Source organism: Eretmochelys imbricata, chromosome 15 (genome assembly GCF_965152235.1).
Source record: "Eretmochelys imbricata isolate rEreImb1 chromosome 15, rEreImb1.hap1, whole genome shotgun sequence".
NCBI lineage: Eukaryota > Metazoa > Chordata > Testudines > Cheloniidae > Eretmochelys > Eretmochelys imbricata.
In genome coordinates, this window is record NC_135586.1 from 27,029,948 (window position 1) to 27,053,814 (window position 23,867).

Genomic DNA, 23,867 nt, shown 5'->3' on the forward strand with positions numbered 1-23,867 from the left:
TCTAATACTGATTTTTATTTCCTCATATTCCTCTGTCAGAGTCACTCAGTTATTAGGGAAGTTCTGTATATAGCAGGAACAGAGCAGAGTGTAGCCACTGCATGCACCAGTGCAAACATGATTTCATGTTCTCCAGCTGCAGTCATTTCTGAAGGCCCAATGCCAGCCTGAAGCATTTTACTGAATCTTTACATAGCTTCTAAAAAGGTGCGGGCTCCAGTTTCTCCATCAGGGATTTGATCCAGTTTGTGCCATTGATTAGTTTAGTGGTGGCAATGACATATTCTGTGCCTCCATCTTCCATCTGAGAAAGAAACCTCAGTGCAGCAATTTCAGCATAGGTCACACCTCCCAGAAAGAACACCAGCGTTACTCTGTTTTCTCCCTGTTGACCTGAACATTTATAGAGACAGTTACAAACTGGACTGGCGCTGAAAGGACAGGGTTATTCTGAAGTCACCCTAGGGCCAAACTGAAGCACAGACTTCGGTCAAATTGCGAAAGTGATATGGAGCTGTTGGATAGAGCACTGAATGGGTTTTATTTCTGGCTCTGCCAGTGAGCTCAGGCAAATCCCAGCCTCTCTATGGTTCAGTTTCCCTATTGTAAAATGGAGGTAATACCTCCTTTGTGAATACTATCAGATTTACTGATGAAAAAGGCTATACAGTACAATAGCTAGGAATTATTTCTACCACCTTAGGGCAATGATCAAAGGCAGCTCACTGTACTGAAGTTGGGAAGATGATAAACCTAGAATTACTAATCAAATGAACAGTCCAGGTGGATGCTGTCGGTCACTATATCAGACTCTGTAAGTGAATTTAACAGTAGAACGGTCACAGACTAATCAAGTTACTCCAAAGAAGCTTACGCTTTTTTTGAAGGCCAGTCGGTAACTGCTGCCTCTCTTCAAAGTGGGGTCCTGGGAGCATCTTTAAAACTTCTTCTATGCTACGCCACCCTGGGCGAGCAAGCAGCTGTGCCAAACGCACACTTAATGGAGCATAGCCACTGTACACATATGAAATATCATTTGGGTTCTGTAGAAGGAGAGGGAAATGAACAGCAGTAGAGTTTTCTACTGAAAAGTGACACTTCAGCATATTAAAATCTTGCAAATGTACAAGCTCTCCCCACCCGCCACCTGTGTCCATCTTCCAACTGGTCTGTCTGTTGATAGAAGTATTCAGTTTACCTGTTCATTAACATCATCCATCCACAGCCGCATGGTTTTCCTGATTGTTGGGTAGTTGTTTCTACTGCTTGTCTGAAGTTTTAAGAGTCCAGCCTTTTCCAGATTGTTTAAGGTTAATATATGTTCATAGCCGTAAGTCTGTAACATGAAGATTTTGCCTTTAATGTAGTACTGTCATTTACGCATCAAGAGCGAGTAGAAATAAAATCAGGGGATTTTTATGTAACACTAGACACTAACCAAACAACTTGCTGAAGTCTGAAATTTATAGACAAGACACCATCAAGGTTTGCAAGACAATGAGAGACATTTTAAATAGTGAATTCAATTAAACACTGATTTTAGGGACACAGTTTCAAGACAACTCATAGGGGAACAAGTGAGTGTGTAAAGTTAAAATGAATGTTTACAAATGTCTTTTTGCAGTGTGCAACAGAAAGCATGACAGTGGCCCAAAACAAAATTATATGCATGTTTTAAATAAATATGTTTAAATATATTTCACATTGTTAAAAGTTTTTAAAAACACAGGACAGTGATTAAAACACGTGTAGGCCTTGATCCTGTGAAGTTTTACACATGTGAATAGTCCTATTTAACTCATTAGGATCACTCATGTGTGCACAGATATGTATGGTGTGCAAATCTTTCCAGGATTGAGACCTTAATTTGCAAGGAATATCCACATTATTAGTTAAACAATTCTAGCCTGACCTGGAGAATCTCTCTTTTATAATGGTCCAACACCTTCTGCTTGAGTCCACTATTACACACTGACTGCAGGCAAACCAGCCTTAATATCTTGATCAGTGGATGTTTTTGAGCAATGCAATCTTCAGTGTAATTGTTGACCTATAAAGAAACAGACATCCAAGCTGTCAACCAAAAACCTAGGTTAGGATTTTAACAGAGCTGAAAAGAAAAGCTCTGTTTTTGCTTTTAATGGCAAAGCAAAGATAACATTCTCAGAAGATGCTTTTACGCTTCCCATAGTGATGGACAAGGTAAAACAGGGATCACAGCAGCTACATAAGCAGCTTAGATATATGCAAAATAGCTTTGTAGTGTCAGTGGTTCCAATTAACAAGCTTTGTCAATGGCGTTAACAATGGATATCTATGATCCTATTTGATACACTGCAAGTATTTTGCAAACTCTCATCCTTGATTCCACCCCCACCCCCATATCATTAGAGCACTACACAAGTCAAAGCACAGCACACTGAAGCTGTGTCGACAGTTGCCCGTGCTGCACTCTATGCAGCAGAACCACAGCATTGTAACGGTGACCTTAGTCTCCCCGGGCCAGATAGAAAATGCAGCACAGCAGCTATTGCCCATCCACACCAGAAGACGGACAGGAGGCCACGGATGCAGGTTAATTAGGCTGCAACTTTATTCACTTTAATGTCTAGGAAAAGCCAACAATAAATTGTACAGTACAGGGAGGAGGGAGAATGGGCTCTCTGCTGATGCAGATTTAGGAACCCCCTATACTCAGCTCCCATAAAAGATGCTTTCCTGCTGAGCCTTTCCCAATCCAATTGATCTGATAAGCGCATCCCTTCCATAGCAAGTACCTGCCCTGGACAGCCACTAGAAGTTATACATACAAGTTGCGAGATAACCTAACCTTGGGTCCTCAGATCAGCTGTGTGGAAGGTGAAAAAAACCCACCCTGCCTTGGCCAATCTGGCAGTGAGGGGAAAATTCCTTCCCAGCCCCCCAGAGAAGAGGCAACCAGAGTAATGGCAACAGAATGCCAAAAGCAAACCTGGTCCTATGCAAAGTACATGGATAGGTAGGTGGGAGCTTCCAGCCAGATCCTCATAAAGAGGCCCTCTTCGTGGCTACGTGGGGTATAAATACCTCTCCCAGTCAGCAGGAAGGGCAATACAGTAATCTTGGCCTGGCCCCAATTGGATCCTTCCCTTCCTGTCCATCGCTGTAAGCTTTCCTCCTTTTTGGCCCTGTTACAAGGGAGCCCATAAAGGGGCAAAGCCCCTTTTCGTCCAACTTACCAGACCAAGACATACTTATAAAAAGCCTACTTAAATTGTGCCCACTGCATCCTAAGTGGTATGCACCACTTGGAAAGAACGTCTCCATAACGCACAAGGAACATACTAAAAGTTTTCAAGACTGACATCAAATCAGAGTCAACCATTGTCTAGGTTTCTCTGTATTAACACACCCCCACCAAGTTTTGTGATTAGGAGACTGTGGTTAGAAGATAAAAATCACGTAAAGGCAAGATCTTGCTTTCCACCCACCTTGTCAGTGTCTATTCCTGACATGAACTCTTGTTCCACTGTTAAATTATCAAAGAAATCTTCTGATGCTTAAAAAAAAAAAAATCAATACATTAGTAAGTCGGTACCTAAAAATAAGGGTCAGTTTATCTGTGTATTAAATGGTGTCGCAGAGTCGCCCAAGTACAAATAAGGCCAGTATTTTGTTCCTGGTGTCTGAATTTTTTATGAAATCAGCAAAGTTGTATCTTTGGCTGCAAGACATAACACAAGATCAACTGTAGGTGGAATACTGAAAAGGATACTTACTAGTAATGTCTTTGATTAGCTCCGCAATCGAGGTATGGTTTGCTAGAGAACTTCTTGCTGCCTGCATGTGTGGCAGTTGTGAAACGAACTGCTTGATCTCCCCAACTGTTTTAGCATGGTGTCTTTCCTAAAAAGACCCAGCAATTATACTTTAGAGCTTATTCATTATAATAATAAATGTCTGTAAATCATTTCATCAAAAGGTGTGTTTTTGTCTGTTTAGTGTGTACTGTGTTCATTGCTTTACGAAAAATGGAAAGTAGTGAGCTTCATTACTGTCATCTTGAAACACTGATCCGTTACCTTCAGTGACATCTGACCTTTCAGATAGGCCACATTTACAAAAATATATTGTTTCCTAGAACAGCACTGTTGCTTCATCAGTTTATAAAGCTGTTGTGTAAATGCACCATGAGAAAAACACCACTGGCATCAGAGTGATATCTTATTTTACAAGAGAGGCTGCTAATCACGTTTCTCTGTGCAATTACATTAAAATAGTACAGCATCTTGCACTCCTATTGTGCCTTCCATCCAAAGATCCCAGAGTACTTAAGTGTTCGTTAAGCAAGCCTCAATTGACCTCTGAGGTTGGCAAGTATTATTATCCCCATTTCACAGATAGGGAATCTGAGGCCCACAAAAGTGAAGTTTTATTTGCTTTGGTAGATGAGAGGAGCGGCTGCTGATCTTCCACACAAATACATCAAGTAGTATGAGGAGATTCAAGATCTTATCATTAAGAGTCACTGGATTTGAGATGCAGTCACTGTGACATACTATTTCAAAACCATAGACACTGTAGCTGCTCTGTAGCTAAGGAGTTAAATCCCTAGGATAAGGTAACATACAGTAGATATTAAACCAATCTTATAAAGTTCTACTGACCCATTTACTCAGGTGGGTCTTTTTTTGACAGGCATGTAAAATATTAGCTTAAATTCTTATCTTTATTTCTGTCAAATATAAGGAGAATCCTTGAGAAAGCAGAAAGAAAAGGAGGTTGCAGATGTCTCCCTGCTCTCTCCTGCCTTAGGTCTAGTTTAGAAAAGAGACTGAAAATCTTATGCAACAGTTTCAAACATTTCAGGGATCTGCAATCTGCAAAGTGTTGCCTGAAACATTTTAAAAGCTACACTCGAAGGGCTGTAAAGAGAAGAGGCAAAGGAAACTGCAAAGATGGAACCCAGGTTGAAAGATGATATTACAATGTTCTATCAATGGGTAGTAGAGAGTATAAAACTTCACGTTCATTAGAGATGGTGTAAGGAGGCAGGTTTAGTGGTTAAAGCCAGGGACTGGGTCAGAAATAATGGGGCATTCTGGTGCTCGCACTGCCACTGACTTGTTGCCTGACTGATGGTTAAGCATGTTATCCAGCTCCACCATGCTTCAGTTTCCCCACTGCAGAACAGGGAGAACACACCCCTCTCTCGCAGGGTGTACGACTTAACTAGCATTTTTGAAGCTCTCAGCTCCTCAGATGAAAGCTGTCAGAGAAGCGTGAAGTGCTTGGCGTACCCTGAGGAAGGGGAATAGAGAGTATTTCCCCTCTCTCCAAAACTGAATAGCAGCCTATTTAGTTTGAACTAACTTTTAAAATAAGTCCCAATCGTTAAAGTCTGCCCCAAGCAATCTAGAAAACCTGGTCTGATGAAGCGCAGACATCTAAGAATTCCTAGTCAGAACAATTCAGACATTTGTGTTTTGCCCAGTCAACCTATCCACATCTTGTCACAATGACTACAAAAGTAAGCGCTCTTAAAAATTATCTTGACTAAAATGTAAACTATACAAATGGGCAAGTACAGGCAGGAGAGCGATAATGAAGTCTGCAATTTACAAGCCCTTCGCTGCCAAAGTACTGCTGTTTCATTATCACCTATTACATCTGACAAAATCTCACATCTCTTTCCTCCCTTCCAGTGTGAAGTATTTTAATCTTTGGGAGCTTCCAACACTAATTCCCCAGTAAGTGTCTATTACTGCAAGTCAAATCTGAATGCACAATTTAGATGGATATATGGTACATCTAACTGGCCTTAAGATTGGCAGAAGTGACTAAAAGCAGATGGAAGGAACAAAAAATTAACACAGTCAGCACAGCAGGTCACACAGTTAAGCACTGTGTGACTTTTGTTTCCTCGTTTTGCATGTGTGTTTGTTTTTAAAAGCAGGAGAAGACTGTTCAATTCTATAGCTAATGAGCAACAGCTGACAGGCCAACTGGAGTCTCACTGTTGGTAAACTGCACACCTGTAATAGGTGCCAATTGGCTAAAAGGCAACTAGTGTCTATTAGTCCTTGGCCATGTACACTCTTATTCTTGTGTATTTGACTGCAGCAGCTAGAAGCTATCAGGATCCCATTGTTGTGTGTACAAAATCTAGCACAAAGAGATGGCCAAGCCCCAAAGAGCTTGTAGTTGAAGAAATCCTTAAACCAGCATAAGCGCCTCCCATTCTCTAGCCAGCCCTCCACTGGTCTTACACCCCACTCCTCCAGTTGCGAGTTCTTTGGTTTTCCTAAAGGAGGGAGGATGATCTAGTCACTCAGATTCAATTCCCTGCTGTGTCTCCGACTTTGTGTGTGACTGTGACACCCTGTACCCCATGTTCACCACTTGTATATGGTTATGATATCTTTTGTGCAAAGTATGCCTCATACTGTTGAAATGTGTGAAACAAACATGGCATGTAAAATTATGAGGTTTTGCTATAGGATTGTTACTGAAACATGCTGTGGTTCTGGGTAAGGCCCACAAACCAATTTCTCAGAGACAAAAACACCCTAGCACGCCAGTAAAGTGCTAAGGAGCCATTACCGGTGTAATCGAACATTCTCCAGGGGTGGTGGTGGGGGAGTTGTAAACAAGAAATTTACAATTCATCTGAAGGACAGTTTGGAGCTCACGTATGCAATGGAACTGCCTGGCCCCATGACTCAGGAAGGAATTTTTCAGCACAAAGGGTTGAGGGTATAAGAAGGGGAGAAAAAAGTGTCCCTAGCCACCTTTCCATCTCTCTGTTGATGACAACGACGACTCTGAAAGAACTGAACAAAGCAGGGGAGTGGTCCCAGGCCAACCTGTGAAATGTATTGCAGCACATAGTGAGACAAGCCTTTTGCTTTGAAGCCTATTAGGCCTTGGTAAAGTTTAGGAATTAGGCTATGCGTTTATCCTTTTTTCTTTTGTAACCAATTCTGACTTCTAGGCCTTACTACTTGTCATCTGTCTTTCTCTAGTTAAGAAACTTGTTTTATTTAAATCAGTGTGTTTTGTTGAAGTACTTGGGAATCTCTACTTAGGTCAACAAGCCTGGTGCGTAATCATTACCCATTGTTGGAGTGATGAACTATCTAGGAGCTTGGACTGTCAAATGGGCTACTGAGCAGTACAAGACACACGTGTCTGGGGGGCAAGGCGTGGGCTGAAGGATATCCGGGTGTGGCCCTGTATGCAATTCATGGATGGCTGGGCATAGCAGTCATGTGTTCAGGTGGGAGTGACTGCATGTTGGTGGCAGAGTGAGCAGAGCCTGGACGGGTTGGTGTTCATCAGGAAAGTAGTATAAAAGGCATCCCAGGCTGGAGAGCTAAGGGGACAAAGCAGGCCACAGGTTCAGATTGCACCCTGGGGAATGTCACAGTGACTTTTGGCAAGTCACTTAGGGTGAAATCCTGTTGCCACTGAAGTCAAAGGGAGTTTTATCAGTGACTTCAGTTGGGCCAATATTTCACTTTTTGTGGCTCAGTTCTCCATCTGTACAATGGGGATAACAACATTCTCCTACTTCACAGGAGTGCTGAGAGGATAAACACACTCCAGATTTTGAGGTGTGATAATGAGCGCTATATAAATATCAAGTCTGATTTAGACTGTAAGCTCTTTTGGGCAGGGACAAGTCTTTATTTCTGGTATTTTTATGATGCACTTAGCATGCTGGGTGGTGCTATAAAGTTAATGAGGCTTTAGATTAGTTTAAGATGCTTAAGCTACTTCAAGACCCTAAAGAATTTTAAAGTGGAGATGAGCTCAAGCCAAAACCTGGAATCTGAACCATCACTAACTGTGGGACAGTCTGGATCCCATGTGTTCAATTTACTGAAAACTACTAAGGAAATAAAATGCCAAAGGCTGCATTCATGTAATACTAAGGTAGGCATTGGAAGGGTCTTAGAATCATAGACTATCTGGGTTGGAAGGGACCTCAGGAGATCGGGTATTAGTGGATCTTAGCCTTGTTTCATGCTCAAATGTGCAGAGCAGTCAGACCCAACTCTCCACCCGGAAGGAGCAGACTGCCCAGATGACATGCTACTGGGCAGTACACTGTGTACAAGTCCTTTACCTCAAAGGCTGCAGATATGATTTTGGCTTTCTTGCTTAGCACTGACCCCACAGCATTGAAGTTCTTGTCTCGAATTTCAGCATACAGCTCCTCAGCAGAATTCAGCTGAAGCTTCTTCGGTTCCGTGGGGAGATCCTTGCCACCCTCACCCTGCTTCTTAGGGGCAAACTTTTCAGGAGGGAGTTTCACATAAGCTACCAACACAGCAAGAAAACAGACAAATTAGAGCTCAAACCCCAGGACTTAAACTGACCAACCAACCAAAACCTTTCCCCAAGCAAGAGGCAGCTCTAGCCTTGTGTAAACACCCATATTACAACTTGGAAGAAATGTTGCCACATATAAGATGATTTCCCCTAATTTGAAAGGGTAAAAATCCCTACTAGCTATATGTAAACAAGGAGCCCTATACACAGATCTATACAGTACCAGAGAGATGCCTTCTGCTCACCCTCATCAGTACATTAGGTGGAAGTTACCAGCTCCACATGCTTCTGGCCCTAGAGTTTTCATCATCCCATGGAGCATAAAGAAAGCGGGGTAAATGGCTTTACAAAGCGCGTGCAGAGAGCATCAGCTTCAGTGGAGGGTGGAAACTAACAGCATGTTGAGGGGACATTTTAGCTAAAATCCCTATTCTTGTGAAAAGTGCCCTGGGATCACTAATGTCCATGTACAGCTGACATCCCAAGGACTCACACGTAGCGAAGAGCATTGTGCTCAAATCATCTTCTTGGGATGGATGAAGCACTGAGCTCACCTTTTTGGGATTGAAACCAGGGTTTTTAATTCATCAAGCAACTAAGCCACCCCTCTTGTAGGTTCAGCTAAATTATTCTCACCTTCATCCCAAATTCCACTTGGCACCCTGCACTTTATTCTAGCACTCAGGAATTTTATTCTACTCCATTCGTTTCACCGTCCATGGTTTGCTGCACTTACTATTTTGAATTCCATATATTTCATCAATCAGGCCTTCATAAGTAAGCTGAGTAGCTAGAGGAGACAACAGGTCTACATTGCGGTCAAGCAACAAGAGGGTATCAAAGACTGGAAATATTGAGTTCTGGCCTCCAGGGAACTCTCGCTTCATCCTGATCATCATGTTAGCCACATGCTGGAAAGAAAATATTTGGTTCGTTATGGCTCAGACCATGAAGGGTGGCTGTGATAACTAGCTTTAGAGACATATGCACGTATGAAAACAGGAAAAGAAGTGCATGTATAAGAAGCGAATGGGAGGAGAGGCAAGCTGTGTAACTGGTACAACTGGAGGAAGGGCCATTAAGAAACAAACCAAACTATTCTACGACAAAACTGGTTAGTTTAGTCTGACAGAATGGTCACAGAACCTGAACTCTGCATTCAGTTCCAGATGCCTCCTTACCAAAAGAGATACTTATGAACCGCACGGAGTTCAGAGAATAAGAACAAAAATGATCTGGTAAGAGGGACTGAATTATGGGGAGAGAGCAAAAGGATACAACACATGTAACTTGACTAAGTGATGAATAAAGATGAAGGTACATAAACCCTTCAGCTATCAGTAGTCGGTTAACTCCAAGGAGGGAGGGGAATTATTTAGAATGGTTAAGAGAGTCTAACTAGGAGAAAAGGGATGAAGTTAGGTCAAATACCAAGGAATCTTCTTGACAGTGAAATCTATTTGTCTGTGGAACTGTCTTCCGTGGGGAGGCGTGCAAGCCCAACTGGTTGGGATATTTAAATTAAATTACACAAAGCACTAAAGAGGTAGAGCAGAGAACATTCATTCATTGGTCAGGGTCAATAGGTCTTTATCAACTCTAATTTACTCATAGATTTGTGGACTTTAAGTCAGAAGGGACCATTGTGATCTAGTCCAGGGGTCTCAAACACGCATGCAGCCCGTGGGGTTATTTCCTGCAGCCCGCCAAGCTCCCCGCCCCCCCGGAGTTATTTCCTGCGGCTCACCAGGCTCCCCTCCCCCTCCCCCCAGTGCGCCGCGTCCCCGCTCCTCTGCCTACTTGCAGGCGCTGTTTGGCGGCGCATAGCGCTTTCCAGGAGGGAGGGGGGAGGAGCGGGGAACTGCATGCTCAGGGGAGGAGGCGGAGAAGAGGCGGGGATTTGGGGAAGGGTTTGGAATGGGGGCGGGGAAGAGGTGGGAAGAGGCAAGGCAGAGACAGGGCCTCATGGAAGGGGTGGAGTGGGGGCGGGGCCGGGGGCAGCGCGGGTGGGGTGTCAGTGACACAGCCCTCAGGCCAATGTACTAGTCCTTATGTGGCCCTCGTGGTGATTCGAGTTTGCGATCCCTGATCTAGTCTGACCTCCCGCACGTTACAGGCCACAGAACCTCACCCACAAATTTCTGGGATTCCAACATCATAGTGTTCATGAAAACCAAGTGAACTGTCCAAACTCCAGTGAAATACAGACATACATATCACCGTGTGTCAGCCTCTCAGCAGCCAGCTGACTTTCACCAGGGAGGGGGGGAAGATATCTGGGCAGGCAAGAAGACCAGTAGGGAACACACTTATAAACACGTTCCTTTAGGGGAGCAACTCAGAGGGGGCTCGTGACAGTAAAACCCGCAGTGACAGATTGACTGAGAATTGTTTCCACCAACAGGCGCCCAAGCAGCAAAATCCAGCTCGTGACCCACAGTATCAATAAACCCAACACACACTAGTGGCAGCTCCAAAACAACCACCACCAGAAACAAAAGGATTTATCTTCTTAGAAACAAAGATGTTTTAAATTTGTTTTACCCGTGCACAGTCCCCCTTCCCGAAGATCTGTGGGATAGTTCCATAAAGTGCCTGTAAGGTCATCAGACCCTTGGCTGCATGGTACAGACTTGTCTGGTCACTCTCCAAGTAACACTCCTAAATGACAGGGAAAGGAAGGTTACAGAAACGGAGGATATTTAATTAGCCTGATCATCTTAAACGTAGAACCTGGCTGAACTGGATGGCTTGAGGGATTGCTTAAAGGATACGGAGCCTTTCACCTCCAGGTTTCAGTGATCCAAAGTCATTACTTGCTATCAGCGAGCACTGGGATACCAGCTGGTGCTTTGCTGCAGGCCCCAGTGGACAAGCATGCAGGTCACAAAATCATCATGATAGTTAGCACTAGCTGTCCGACTGAAGGGTTGTCTATATGAACAGTGAGTGCACGCTGAGCTGGGGTGTAAATCTACCCCACACTGACCTGCCATACACCAACTGTCCATGAGGACCCTGCTGCCACACGGTAAAAGTTCCCCAGTGGACTCTGATCTACCCTGCTTTCAAAGCTAGCACAACACAGATGTATGCCCCAGCTTGCCCTGCACCCAATGGTTTGTATACACAAGCCCACAGAAGATGCTCCAGGAGTGAATGGGCTGTGGAGACTAAGCTAGCCCTTCCTGCCCTTTTACATGGGGTCAGGGTCGAGGAACCTTGCCCCGCCTCCTCCACACCCCCTGCAGTACATGTTCTGTGGTTAAATAGGACAGTGATCTCCAGCAATGCCAACTGGGGACGTTTCCAGCACTAAACTCACTTTAAAAAGTGAGTCAGAACGTGAAAGTGAATGCTACCGCTCACCATGCTATTTAGCCGTCCATACAGCATTGCAGGTGCAGGCTGGTTGTTTAGACACATGCACAGAACAACCAAAAATTCAGTTTGAGAGAAAAAATGACCCTGAGATTAAGCCCAGCGCTCTCCTCCATAGAGGAGAGAGACCTCAACCGTGAGAAGAATTCAAGAGGAGGGGGAAGATTACAGCTGGGGCCAGGAGCGACAATGGGTCGTTTGATTACTCCTCCCGGAAACACTGCTTCTGTGACACCAGCCGGCGGTCCAGCGACAGGACTGCAAAGCAGCAACTTTGATGTGGGCCAGCAACAAGGGGAGCTGGATTCACAAGCAGAACAACTCCTCGTCCTGGGGGCTCTCTCTGCTCAGAGCGATTAGAGTTAATAACGACCATTCGGGAATTGTTATGAGATCAAACCCATTATTTTAGAATTCTCTAGCCAATGTGCTGCTCCTAATTTAATGCAGCAGAGTAACACAGCTGAAACAACAAGTCTCTTTCCTGTGACTTGGTCAATTAGAAAATGTGTCACCAAGCTGGCAAGTTTTATCATGTCCGGACATCCTCTCTGCTGCTCACACAGGGCTAGATTCAATACACTAAGGGGAGATGGCTAAAGGAAGCCGCACACAGACTTAATGGCACTACAGGTGATGTGCTGGCAATGCAGGATATATATATATATATATATACACACACACACACACACACACAGCACTGTTGCCCATCTTAAGACAAGTGTTAAGTCTTTGTGTTGCTGTGGTGTGTGACACCCTAACAATTACAATTTACCCTTCTGTAACACATTTAACACAGGAAACTTCAAGTTCTTTATAAAGGTTTGTTATTTAAGCCTCACAAATTCTGTTCATGCAAGTATTACCCCATTAGAACAGATGGGAAAGCTGACACATAGCCTGGTAAAATGATGGGTCCGTGGGTGCATCACGGCATTCAGAAACAGACCCCAGGAGTTCTGACTCCCAGTCCACTGTTCTACTACAGTCAGACCACATTTGCTCTGTAACTCCTTTTATTGCCTTGTGGCTAATCAGTCTGAAAAGTGCTTTGAGATCCTTGGATGATGGATGCAACACAAACGTGCAAAGTATCTTTTCCCTCAAGGAAGAAATCAGCACTTACTTTAAATGCACTTTCAGACTCCATGGATAACAAGTCTCCATCAAATGGAATGAGGTCCAAACTGTACTGCTCTCTGTGAATGAAGGATCCCAGAACGCCCTGATCCTTCAGCCGCTGCTCACACAATAGGCTGCGACGGGGCACAAACAAGATGTGGAAGTCCCTCAGCGGAGAGCGAACTCTGTCTTCACTGGAAGAGAGTCAGCTTAAGTTGTCATAAGATTGAGTACAGTAACAGTACACTAACCTTGGTTTCTCAGACTGGCAATACAGAAGACAAAGGGGCACTGAATGGAAGCAAGACAGAGTTCCTGACTGATACTTTCAAGTTCCTAATAAATAAAGGCAACCCTTCTCAGCCTTTTATTTCAGAATATTTTGTACAAATCAACACCTTTACAGTGAAGGGGATGGCGCAAGGATTAAGCAGTAGGTCTGTGGCCTAATACTTATTCTGCCCAGATCTACAGGTTCGAATCCCAAGCAGGGTTGACTCGGCCTTTACCTTTTGCCATTGACTGTGGGTGGGTCTTTCAAACAAGAGCTATCTGCTCTGATAAACATGAATGGTTCCAGGGCAATTAATAAAAACTGAGTAGAGATTTTCCCTGGTGTCCTTAACCAAAAATTTCCCCCTCTCCATCCTGTTGCTATGCACCTGCTTCTCATCCTCCAACTCCAGAAATGACGGCATTTCAGTGATGCTGTACGTATAGGCCATGATTCTGATCCCAGTCATGCCAAGTTGTGTAGCAGTTTCACACTGAAGTGAAAGATTTATTATTAGTGAGTGGGCTGAAATCTGCCCAACTTATGTCACTCATAACTTATGCCTGGTATGAACCTGGGATGGGAGGAGGAGGGGGGGAAAAAGAAAACATTAACTCCACTGCACTACCACAGCTCTGGGAAGCAGCTGTTGTCTTTTCACTGAAACACCAACTTTACCTGAGCACATTTTCAGCAATTATATCCATTAACTCTAGCCTGGGCCTGACAAAGAAAATAATATTCTTGACATCGGCTGGGGGCAGACGGCCCGCCTTGAGGGTGAACATCTTCTCCACCTCATGTTCCTGTGAGGAGACAAAAATGGTATTCAATCACGGTATCCAACTCAACTCCTGTTATTTTGAAAACTGGTTTCAGAAAGGGCCACATCAGCTGGAGTTGATCCAGTAGTTGTTACTGTGACACCTTATCTAAGGATAGCAACATGGATTTCTCTTCTATTTCCATATGCTGATTATGTAAATTATTAGTTTACTGCATTACATCACCATTAAAGATGGAGGTTCTGCACATCTGGTCTGTGGGAGGCGAGTTGGCAGAAGAGCAGTAAGTGATATTCGAAAAGGCAGAGTCTGTTCTTGAAGCTCATTTAGACTGTTGCTTTATAGCAGAGAAATAAAAGACTGGCAAACCGTGGTGACAGCATTGGACAGTAAGAATTAGGGTTTGAAAAGCAAAAACTAGGACAGTTTATAGAAATTGTGCTAACAGTCTCTAGAGGCAATTATGAGACTGAGGGTCCGAATAGCTTTTGAGAGTCTCAGTATTAATCAGCACAACATGAATGCCATGTAGGGCTTACCTTTAAAAGTGAGTATTGTGCAATTAATCCAAAGGGTCCTGTGAGGTACTCATCCCACACTATTGCCTAGGAAGAAAAAAAAGCCACGGAGAAAAGTCAGTTGCTCCAAAGAGGAAAGAAAACCCTGGGGTAGGTGAGCTGCCCTCAGAAGCTCAAACATTTGCTTTCCGAGGAAGTGCTGATTTTAAAAGACAGTCATGAATTAACGGTTGAATTTCAACAACCCTTTGCCCATCTCTAGTTCCTTTCATTAGAGGAGCACAACACGCTTCAAATATGCTAATTAAACCTCCCAAGAGATTTTTACTGAATCGGAAAACCATGCAGCCCTGCCTCAGTGAGTCTAGCAAAGGGGAAAGTGACAAGGAACTGAGGTGGCTGGACTCTGGGGCAAATTTGGTGCAGCTGCATTTACTACCCGGAAGACAGTGGAGTTCCACTCAGTGCAAGTACAAAACCTGACCCAGTGTCATGGTCACTGTTGGCCAGTTTAGCAGGGCACCTGGTAAGAGCATTAAGTGAGCTTTCTACTCACCCTAGTGAAGACATGTCAAAGGCAAAACTTCCTGTGCAGTGACTGGTACATGCTGGGCTCTGCCTGCCTTACCCCACAGAGATGGCTACATTTTAATGATGCTGCACAGCATGACAAGTTTGCGAAGCCACCAAGAGTCAGCAGTCCAAGCTCCTGTAACCATTTGTCATGACCACTTCAGCCACTGGCCAGCATGGCTGCTTTTCACTAAACTCCTGTTCTTCATGTACTACAACTCCACTCTTACCTGACTCTACCCTCACCCTCTCCCTGGTACTCTGTCTGTCCTCCACTAACTCCACACTGCACCTGACACTCCCTCCCAGAACTTCTGAAAGCACCTGGCCTACAGAGCAGTCCAGATGCCACAACCACACACCCTGTGCCGTCTTCTGACTGAACTTGAGGCCTATAGGGCAGGGACTCAGTTGCTTGGCACATTCTGACCACAGGACAGCCCAGCACTGGAGCCAGCCTTACACAATGGCTGAGTTTCTAGTCTGAGTTTGCAAAGCATTTTGGGATAATTTATTACCACCCTTGCGCGGGCCTGTGCAGTGATGTTGCCATGGGCTCCTGAGGCTTTTTACTTCAGGGGTCCCTAGAGTGCACAGGGTGTCAAAGAAGCAGCTGGGCTGTTCCTAACACCTCTTCCTCTGCATGTAAGTGCTAGTCCCGTGTGAATGCAAGTGACGCTGAGTGACAGAGAAAGGAATATTCCTTATTTTAGTTTGGATGTGTTTCCACATGGGATGTTTGGATGGGGGCTAGCTAAGGTCTAGAGCCCATGAGGCAAGGTGCATTTACCAGAAGTCTGAAGTGCCTGGAGATGCTGAGACAGAAGGGCCTGGAAAGGGTATCGACTGTTATTGCTAGGCTGTTTATCAGGGAAATTATCTGTAGACCAGGAAGGCCCGGTTGGCATCTCAGGGTGGGGCCAACCCGCCCGGTTGTCAAAACTATAGACCAGGACCAGGGTGAGAAGAGGAGTCGCTTCCCCAGCCCCTGAGAAGAGCCCAGAAAGGATCGTACAGCTGCAGATTAGGATGGGGGGGAAGGAGACCAGAGCATCGCATAACGCTCTCAGACTACAGCCCCGGGGAGAGACATGGCACCCCACGCCGGGGGAGGACAGGAGAAATTCCCCCGGGAGTCAGAGCTGCAAATCGAGAGGAGGTAAAGCCGGGGGCGGCCCCGCAGGGGTCTCGGAGCCGGGCAGGGAGAGCGGGGCGGGCCCGCAGCCAGACAGGTCGGAGCGGCGACGGGGCGCGGGGCAGCCCCGGTAGCCAGGGGTCTCGGAGCCGGACAGGGGGGAGCAGTTATTGGGCAGGCGCCGGAGGGGGGGGGTCCCAGAAGCAGCAGCTCAGGCCCCCGGGTGAGGGGCGCTTGGCCGGGCCCCCTCACCTTGGAGCCCGCGCACTTGTCCAGGAACTCGCGCAGCTCCCTGCGCCCGGCCTCCCGCAGCGCCGTCAGGTTCACCCGGCCCGAGCTCAGGTGCGCCGCCATCCCGCGCCAGGCCCGGCCGGTCACATGACACCGCCGATCACGTGACTCGGCGAGGCTCTCCATCTCCCTGCTCAGGCCCCGCCTCCTCGAGCCCCAGAAGGCTCCCAACGACCCGGCCCCGCCCCCGGGGCCCGGCTATAACGGCTGACCCGCGCGCCGGGAGGCGGCAGCGCAGACACGTGACCCCAGTGACGGGACGGGTGTGGGACCGTTAGCCGCGGAGCTTGTCCTGCCCCGGGGCATTGAAGGAGCTGTGAGGAGAGGGCAGCTGGGTACTAGAGTAACGGCCGCTCCCCCGGGGGGGTATTGGGGTAGCGGGCCCTGCCCCGGGGGGGCCACTGGGATAACGGCTCCGGGGGGGAGAATATTGGGGTAACGGCCGCTGCCCCGGGGGGGGCATATTGGGGTAACGTCACCTTGCCTTGGGGGGGGGATATTGGGATAACGGCCGCTGCCCCCGCGGGGGCCACTGGGGTAACGTCACCGGCCCCCGGGGGGGAAGGGATACTGGGGTAACGGCATCTGCCCCGGGGGTGGGGTACTGGGGTAACGGCACCTGCACTGAGGAGGGAGAGTTACTGGGGTAACAGCACCCGTGGGGTAGGGGGACCGGATGTCCCAATTTTATTGCCCCAATATTTGGGGCTTTGTCTGATATAGGTGACTGTTACCCCCCATTACGTCCCGATTTTTCACACTTGCTGGCCGCTCACCCTGCCATGGCAGGAGGGGTTCTTACTGGAATCTCTATCTTAGGGCTGGTCTGTGGTTAAATAGGTTGCCACCCTGGCCACCTCACCTCAGAGCGTGACTGAAATCGCAGCTCTAGCCTATGTAGCTAGGGCTGGCAAAAATTGTAGACACAGAGGGCTGGTCCCTGCTACAAAGGTAGGTCAGGGCTGTAAAAACGTCACTGCTTATGGGGTGTAATTAAGGTGACCTAAGCCCCACTGTCACCATCAGTAGGTCGACTGAAGAATTTCTAGTTTAGAAATACCCAGTTATACTGGGGAAATATTCTTTTGTTTGCCAGTATTAGCTGTGTCCGCACAGGGACAGTTATACCAGCAAACCCATTTCAATGAAGACAAGGTCTTGTTAAAAAAAAATCACCCCCCCAAGTGCCTTCATGCTGCTATATCTCATTTCATTACTGGTATAAGTCTCTAGCCCTTATAGAGTTAAAATTTTGCACTTGAGTAGGAGTTGATAAAGCTGGGTCTCTGTTGCTTTTCAGTAAACATTGGAGACAGAACTAAAAGCCTTGTAGTGTGTTATGAGCAGTGCTGGAGGTAATGTGGAAAAAGCTGTTTTAGCCGTGGCTTGGTGATCCAGAAATAATAAATCTGTGATTGGCAAGTTCCAGCCATAGAATCATAGAAATGTAGGGCTGGAAAGGACCTCAAGAGGTCATCTAGTCCATCCCCCTGCACTGAGGTAGGACCAAGTAAACCTAGATCTTCCCTGACAGGTGTTTGGCTAACCCAAGGGTAGCCAACCTGGGGCTCCAGAGCCACATGCGGCTCCTTCAGAAGTTAATCTGCGGCTCCTAGTCTAGGCACCGACTGCGGGGCTGGAGCTACAGGCGCCAAATTTCCAATGTGCCGGGGAGTGCTCACTGCTCAACCCCTGGCTCTGCCCCCACTCCACCCATTCCTGTCCCCTCCCTCGAGCTTGCCGTGCCCTTGCTCCTCCCTCCCCCAGCACACCATGGAACAGCTGATCAGGCAGGAGAAGGAGGTGCTTATCAGTGGGCGGGAGGCACTGGGAGCGGGGGGACTGATGGGGGGCTGATGACGTATTACTGTGGCTCTTTGGGAATGTACATTGGTAAATTCTGGCTCCTTCTCAGGCTCACATTGGCCACCTCTGCACTAGCCTGTTCTTGAAAACCTCCAATGATCAGGATTCCACAACCTTCCTTGTAAGCCTACTCCAGGGCTTAACTATCCTTATAGTTAGAATTTTTTTTTCCAATACCAACCTAAATTTCCATTGCTGGAGATTAACTTCAGTGGACATGGAGAACAATTGATCACCATCCTCTTTAAACCAGTTCTTAGACTTATCAGGTCTCCTCTCAGTCTTCTTTTCTGAAGATTAAGTATGTCCAGTTTTTTTAACCTTTCTTCATAGGGCAGGTTTCTGGAGGTGGTGAGTGGTTCCAGCTGAGACCATTGCCTAGAATATTCCCTAATGTCCCATCTTAACTTGCTTAGAGGAGGGCCCCCCTTGTGCCAAATAACTTACATGTGACCATAAGCCTCAGTTGCATATGACCCCTCATCTTCTGTCCCTATCAGCCAGGTCTCCCTCTGCTAGGGTCTTCTTCAGTTGTGGGAGCCTAAAGTTAGGCAACTACATAGAGGTGGCTGAGGTAGCAAGCAGCACAATTCCTGTTGGATTAAGGGCCTAACATTAGCCTCCATGTTTGAAAACACTGGCTCTAGCTCTTAACTGACCCTTTCATTCTGACATGCCATTAATGTAAACCATCAGAAACTGCTTCCTTGAGAAAAGCATTGCAGAGTGCTCAAGATGCTACAGGCTAGGGATACTCAGACAGTGGTTCAGGAGCAAATTAGCGATCAACCTTACCCAAAAGAGCCACAGAAGTGTGAACTGATTGTTTCATTTACTATTTTTATATTATATATTCATATTACATAATTCTCATAGCAAAATGACTGACCAAGGATCATTTTATCAACTACAATTGGTTAACAATATAGTAAAAGCATCTTGATTGGTTAATAATTAAATTACACAGTGTTTTAATATGTGCTGCAAAGAGCTGCAGGAGACACATTGATAAGCCACTTGTGGCTCTTGAGCCTCAGTCTGAGTATCACTGTTTTAGGCCTTTTGACAACTCCTTCTACTCAAGCATGCTTCTTCGCACCCCCCCTCCACCAAATCTCTCTCTCAGCTGGCCAGGCAGTAGCCACATCCCTTTATTCTTGCTGTCTCTCCCCATCCTGTCCGGGTTCGTTACTGCCCCAAAGCTCAACAGGTAAAAAATACACCAGGACAGCATGTGTTACAATCCTGCTGTATTCTAGATTGAATTTCCTGACAAGTGGGAGTTGTTTTCATGGCACAATTTCTGTCTGCAACAGCAGAAGCTTTGGCACAATCCATGGTGAATGTTAAGCTATTGACCAACAACTTTCAAACCTCCCCTACACCAGGTAGACAAGGAAATGACCCAGATGTAACTGATGGGGAAATGCCTTTGAGAGTGTACAAATCTGTCAAGATACTGTGTTAGCTGTACTAAGTTAATAATTATTTGTAGTGCAGTAGTTCAGAGGCCCTGATCAGAGCTCCATTGTGCACATACAGCACCTGCCCCAGTGTTTAAATCCACATCAGAGACTCTGTTTTCACTGGAATTTAAAATATATATAATATGTAAACATTTCTATTAAAGTTATGTTTTGCAAATTATATTTTTTAGAAAGCCTAAATTTTGGTCTTAAATAGACCTGAGTATCCATTTGAATGTAAAGCCACTATACGTTTTAGAAGCTTCACTGCCACCTCTTGACCTTCCAAAACATATCTTCCTTGAATGAGAAGTAAATCTCAGACAGCCTTTCTTCATTAAAAATAATTGGCTCTAGAACACACATTGTTTGGGTCCCCAGCAGCCCAAATGGAATTTTTCTTACCCAATCACTTCCTTTCTAGTAGAATAATCCCACACAATCCATAATGGATGGGCTCTTTTCCTGTGGGATTTGGAGGTACAGGGATGTGGACAGGGTTCTGGGAACATCAGACATCAGTCACTAGAAAAGTTCTTCCATTTATCTATTTCTTTTTGATTTCTAAATAACAAGAAGGGCCCCTGCACAATCTGAGAAATAGCAAGAATGCAAGACAAAGGTGACAAGAGAATAACCATTTATTAAAGGAGAAACAGTACACTCATTCTTCAAATTAATACTGATTTCCCTGCTTTTGTTCCTATTACTATAATACATTCATTACCCCAAATTTAAAATGATTACAGATTTACTTTATATCATGTGCCAGATACTTGGTTGATAATCTTGAGAAAAATACATCAAAGGCTTATATACAGTTATAGAAAAGAGTAAACCCTATACTGTATGTTGTACAGGTAGCGGGGAAGATACAGTATAGTTTCAGTTCTTTTTACATATGCTAGAAGACATTCAAAAGAAGATAGATTTAAGCCATCTGAATAAATGATTTAGGGCCCAGTGGGGTCCACCCTGGTTCATGTTGAGTGTTTTCTTACTATATGAGTAGCCCCTCTGAAACTAATTTAATTGTCCATGTAATATGGTACATCTCAACATTAGTACGAGTGACACAAGCTATACCACGTTGTGTTTGATGGTTTAGATTTCTTCATTCCTTATTATGTTTTTGCTTATAAGAAAATCCACAATTATTAATGTTGAATTTTCCATGTTACATCCATCTGAAAATAAAATAAAAACCAGGGAAACCATATCATGAAATAGTTGGCATAAATGCTTAGTTTCCTATGGACTTTACTGAAAACTTGCTCGAGGATACAAGTGTGCTGGAAGATTTTTTTCACAGGAAACACGTTAATAAAAATCTCCCAATACTGAGGTGGTTTTATATTTTTAAGTCAACAAATGAAGTAGTCATGTTGTACTGTTTATCCCATAAACAGGTCCTGTGATGAGTTCTAATAAAATTTAAAAACGTGAATGAGAAGACATGTTTTTTCCAAAATATAATTTTAATATATATATGTATATATACACACACTCTATAGAAGCTGAAATGGATGTCACATAAATGGTAGTAAGTGTGCACAGCATACAGGTTTTTAAAAATTCCCCACAGTAGCTTATGTTTTCTTACCTGCTTCATGATTTTAAAAATTTCATACTGTAGTCCAATGGAAAGAAAGGCACTACGTTTACAGGTAGTGCACAGAGCTCAAGTTCTTTGATCAAGAGCACAGTGAAATAGTTAATGAGTAGAGGAAAATAAAGATGAAATATTTCTCAACCCATTCCAGTGTCAAAAGCTTAAAAAAAATCTAAATATACAAATGCAGCCTTAGAATGTCTTAGTGCAAATATGAAAATTAACAGCATAATTTTAAGGTATTTAAATAAGCTATAACATAACTATAATGCTTTGTTCCTATACATTTTTCCTATCAATAAATTTAATGGCGTAGGGGACATTTCTTGTTCGAAATGGTTCATATCCAGAAGTTGGGAATAAATGGCAAAAAGTCATTATTAAATAATTTATTTATATGTCACTTTAGTTTATTAAGGGGGGAATAAGGTATTTATGAATGGAAGATCAAAATATCTGTAGGTTTGAAACCGAGGATGTGTGTGTCAAGAATCATTGTCCCTTTTCCTGATGTCTGTACACACAAATGCTGGTGGAGTAAACTGTCCAATTAGTGCATACAAATAAAGTTTGTTTTCCTGGCCTTGTATTGCATTAGTAGGTCTCGTCGTCATTGCAATTGGTTGTCCAGTGCCCGAACACTTCACAGATTTCACAATAGGGGCGCTCTTCTTTTCTGCTGCCATGATAAGTCGAATGGGGAGGGTCATCTGATGCCTGTGCCTGAGTTGGACAGTCTTCAGTTTCATGGAGATCAAAGCAGTCGCAAATATCACAGAAGAGGCGAGGTTTTTTCTTTGACTGATTTTCATCCTCGCTGCAAGATCAAAATTGTATAGGTTAGGCTGGATATTCTCTTAAAGGAGAACAAACCCAAAGGACATTATAATAAACTTCCACCAAAAAAACACTTTTTTAAAAATAAAAGTTTATAACAACATCCAATACGGTTAAAACCAAGGCATATATCAGTGGATCACAAGCAGCGAAGAGAATCATTGCTCCCCCCGGCCAAAAAAAGGCAGCAAAGCTTCCGGATTCCCCTGTAGCTCTGCAGTTGCTCATATTCTTCACATGGTGATTATACCCAATCTAGCCAATAAACAAATTATTCATTACATTTTTTAATCTACACAAATACACATCCACTATTTCAAAGGCATTTGTATGAACTGGTAAAAATAGTTTCTTTTTTCACTGATACAGGGGATATGACACCACAATTAATTTAAAAAAAACGCTGAGTTCTGGACTGGTTCCTCCACATTTGCACTCAGACACCAGCTTCTAAGAGTAGAGGGTATTTTCCTAATTTGTAGAGGGCCAGGGTCACTGTTGGGAATTGATAACTAGGACATGCTGATGTTTGTTTCAGAGCTGCAGAGAAAGAGCATGTGCTACCAGTTAGAAGTTAGAGATGGACCAGAAAAGGTCTGGATCCAGCCACCTCAGAGATATGGGCAAGTCACATTTGCACTTCATGGCTCAGGTCTCTTGCTCTGTCAGCAGTTAGGCTGACCTGCTTCAGCTGCACAGGCTGACAGAAGTGATTTATACTGGAATCAGCACAACACAAACCAAACACCTTTTCCTTTAATATTAATACCTGTCATAATTGTTTATCTCCTCATTGCCATTGAGAGCTGCTTCAGACATCATTTCCACCTTCAACTTTAATTCTTCATTTTTCCTTTGAAGATCCACTATTACTGAATTCAGGAAGTCAATCTGGGAGATTTAGAACAAAGAGTAACATATTTAGAACAAAAAGAAAAGGAGGACTTGTGGCACCTTAGAGACTAACAAATTTATTTGAGCATAAGCTTTTGTGAGCAGCTCACTTCATCGGATTATTAGTGAGACACCATGGGTATAATAGGTGAATGGGCCCTAAAGGGGCAATGGAACAATACAGAGCATGCATTATCTCTGAACTTGGGCCCCTCAAAGGTAGACTGAACCCCCAGACCAGATTACAGACATTTACAGCATCCTGATAAAAGAATGAGTTTTCCCATAGCTGAATAGAAAGCAGCTAAATGAGCTAAGCAATACGTAGCAAATTAATGCAGCGAATAAAAAAGTGTAGAAAGCAGAAACAAACCATATGCTGATTGGAGGAAAATGTTGCCAGCAGCGGATGAAAGCAAGGGACATGAGGAGAAAAAAACAGAAAGAGAAACCAGAGGTTAGAATGTTAATGACACTGCTTCTAATCTATACACACACTAGGAAACAGTTACTAGGAAACAGAATGGTATTCCCCATTCCAGGACTTTACTGTTAATCAAATAAACATAGAATCATAGAAGATTAGGGTTTGGAAGAGACCTCAGGAGATCATCTAGTCCAACCCGCCGCTCGAAGCAGGACCAACACCAACTAAATCATCCCAGCCAGGGCTTTGTCAAGCTGGGCCTTAAAAACCTTTAAGGATGGAGATTCCACCACCTCCCTAGGTGACCCATTCCAGTGCTTCACCACCCTCTGAGTGAAATAGTTTCTCCTAATATCCAACCTAGTATCCA

General features: G+C 44.5%; 2 protein-coding genes across 6 annotated transcripts in view; both read right to left on the reverse strand.

Moving 5' to 3' along the window:
• On the reverse strand, positions 1 to 16,510 carry VPS33A (VPS33A core subunit of CORVET and HOPS complexes). Its single transcript, XM_077834795.1, has 13 exons — positions 16,357 to 16,510; positions 14,418 to 14,483; positions 13,772 to 13,899; positions 12,824 to 13,013; positions 10,861 to 10,977; positions 9,053 to 9,227; positions 8,111 to 8,304; positions 3,759 to 3,885; positions 3,471 to 3,538; positions 1,913 to 2,050; positions 1,199 to 1,336; positions 875 to 1,043; positions 1 to 393 (listed from the first exon to the last, which is right to left on the reverse strand). Exons 1-13 carry the CDS (start codon positions 16,456 to 16,458, stop codon positions 200 to 202), a joined length of 1,806 nt encoding a protein of 601 aa, XP_077690921.1. The 5' UTR covers positions 16,459 to 16,510; the 3' UTR covers positions 1 to 199.
• Positions 16,511 to 20,350: 3,840 nt separating this feature from the next.
• Positions 20,351 to 23,867, reverse strand: part of CLIP1 (CAP-Gly domain containing linker protein 1) — a 112,724-nt gene continuing 109,207 nt past the window's right edge. For all 5 annotated transcript variants that reach the window (XM_077835071.1, XM_077835074.1, XM_077835072.1 and 2 more), the window contains 2 exons: positions 22,946 to 23,067; positions 20,351 to 22,156 (listed from right to left, as the gene is read on the reverse strand). In XM_077835071.1, the coding sequence (XP_077691197.1) occupies positions 21,934 to 22,156; positions 22,946 to 23,067 (345 nt within the window). In that variant the 3' untranslated portion in view covers positions 20,351 to 21,933. The remainder of the gene's footprint in view (positions 22,157 to 22,945; positions 23,068 to 23,867) is intronic.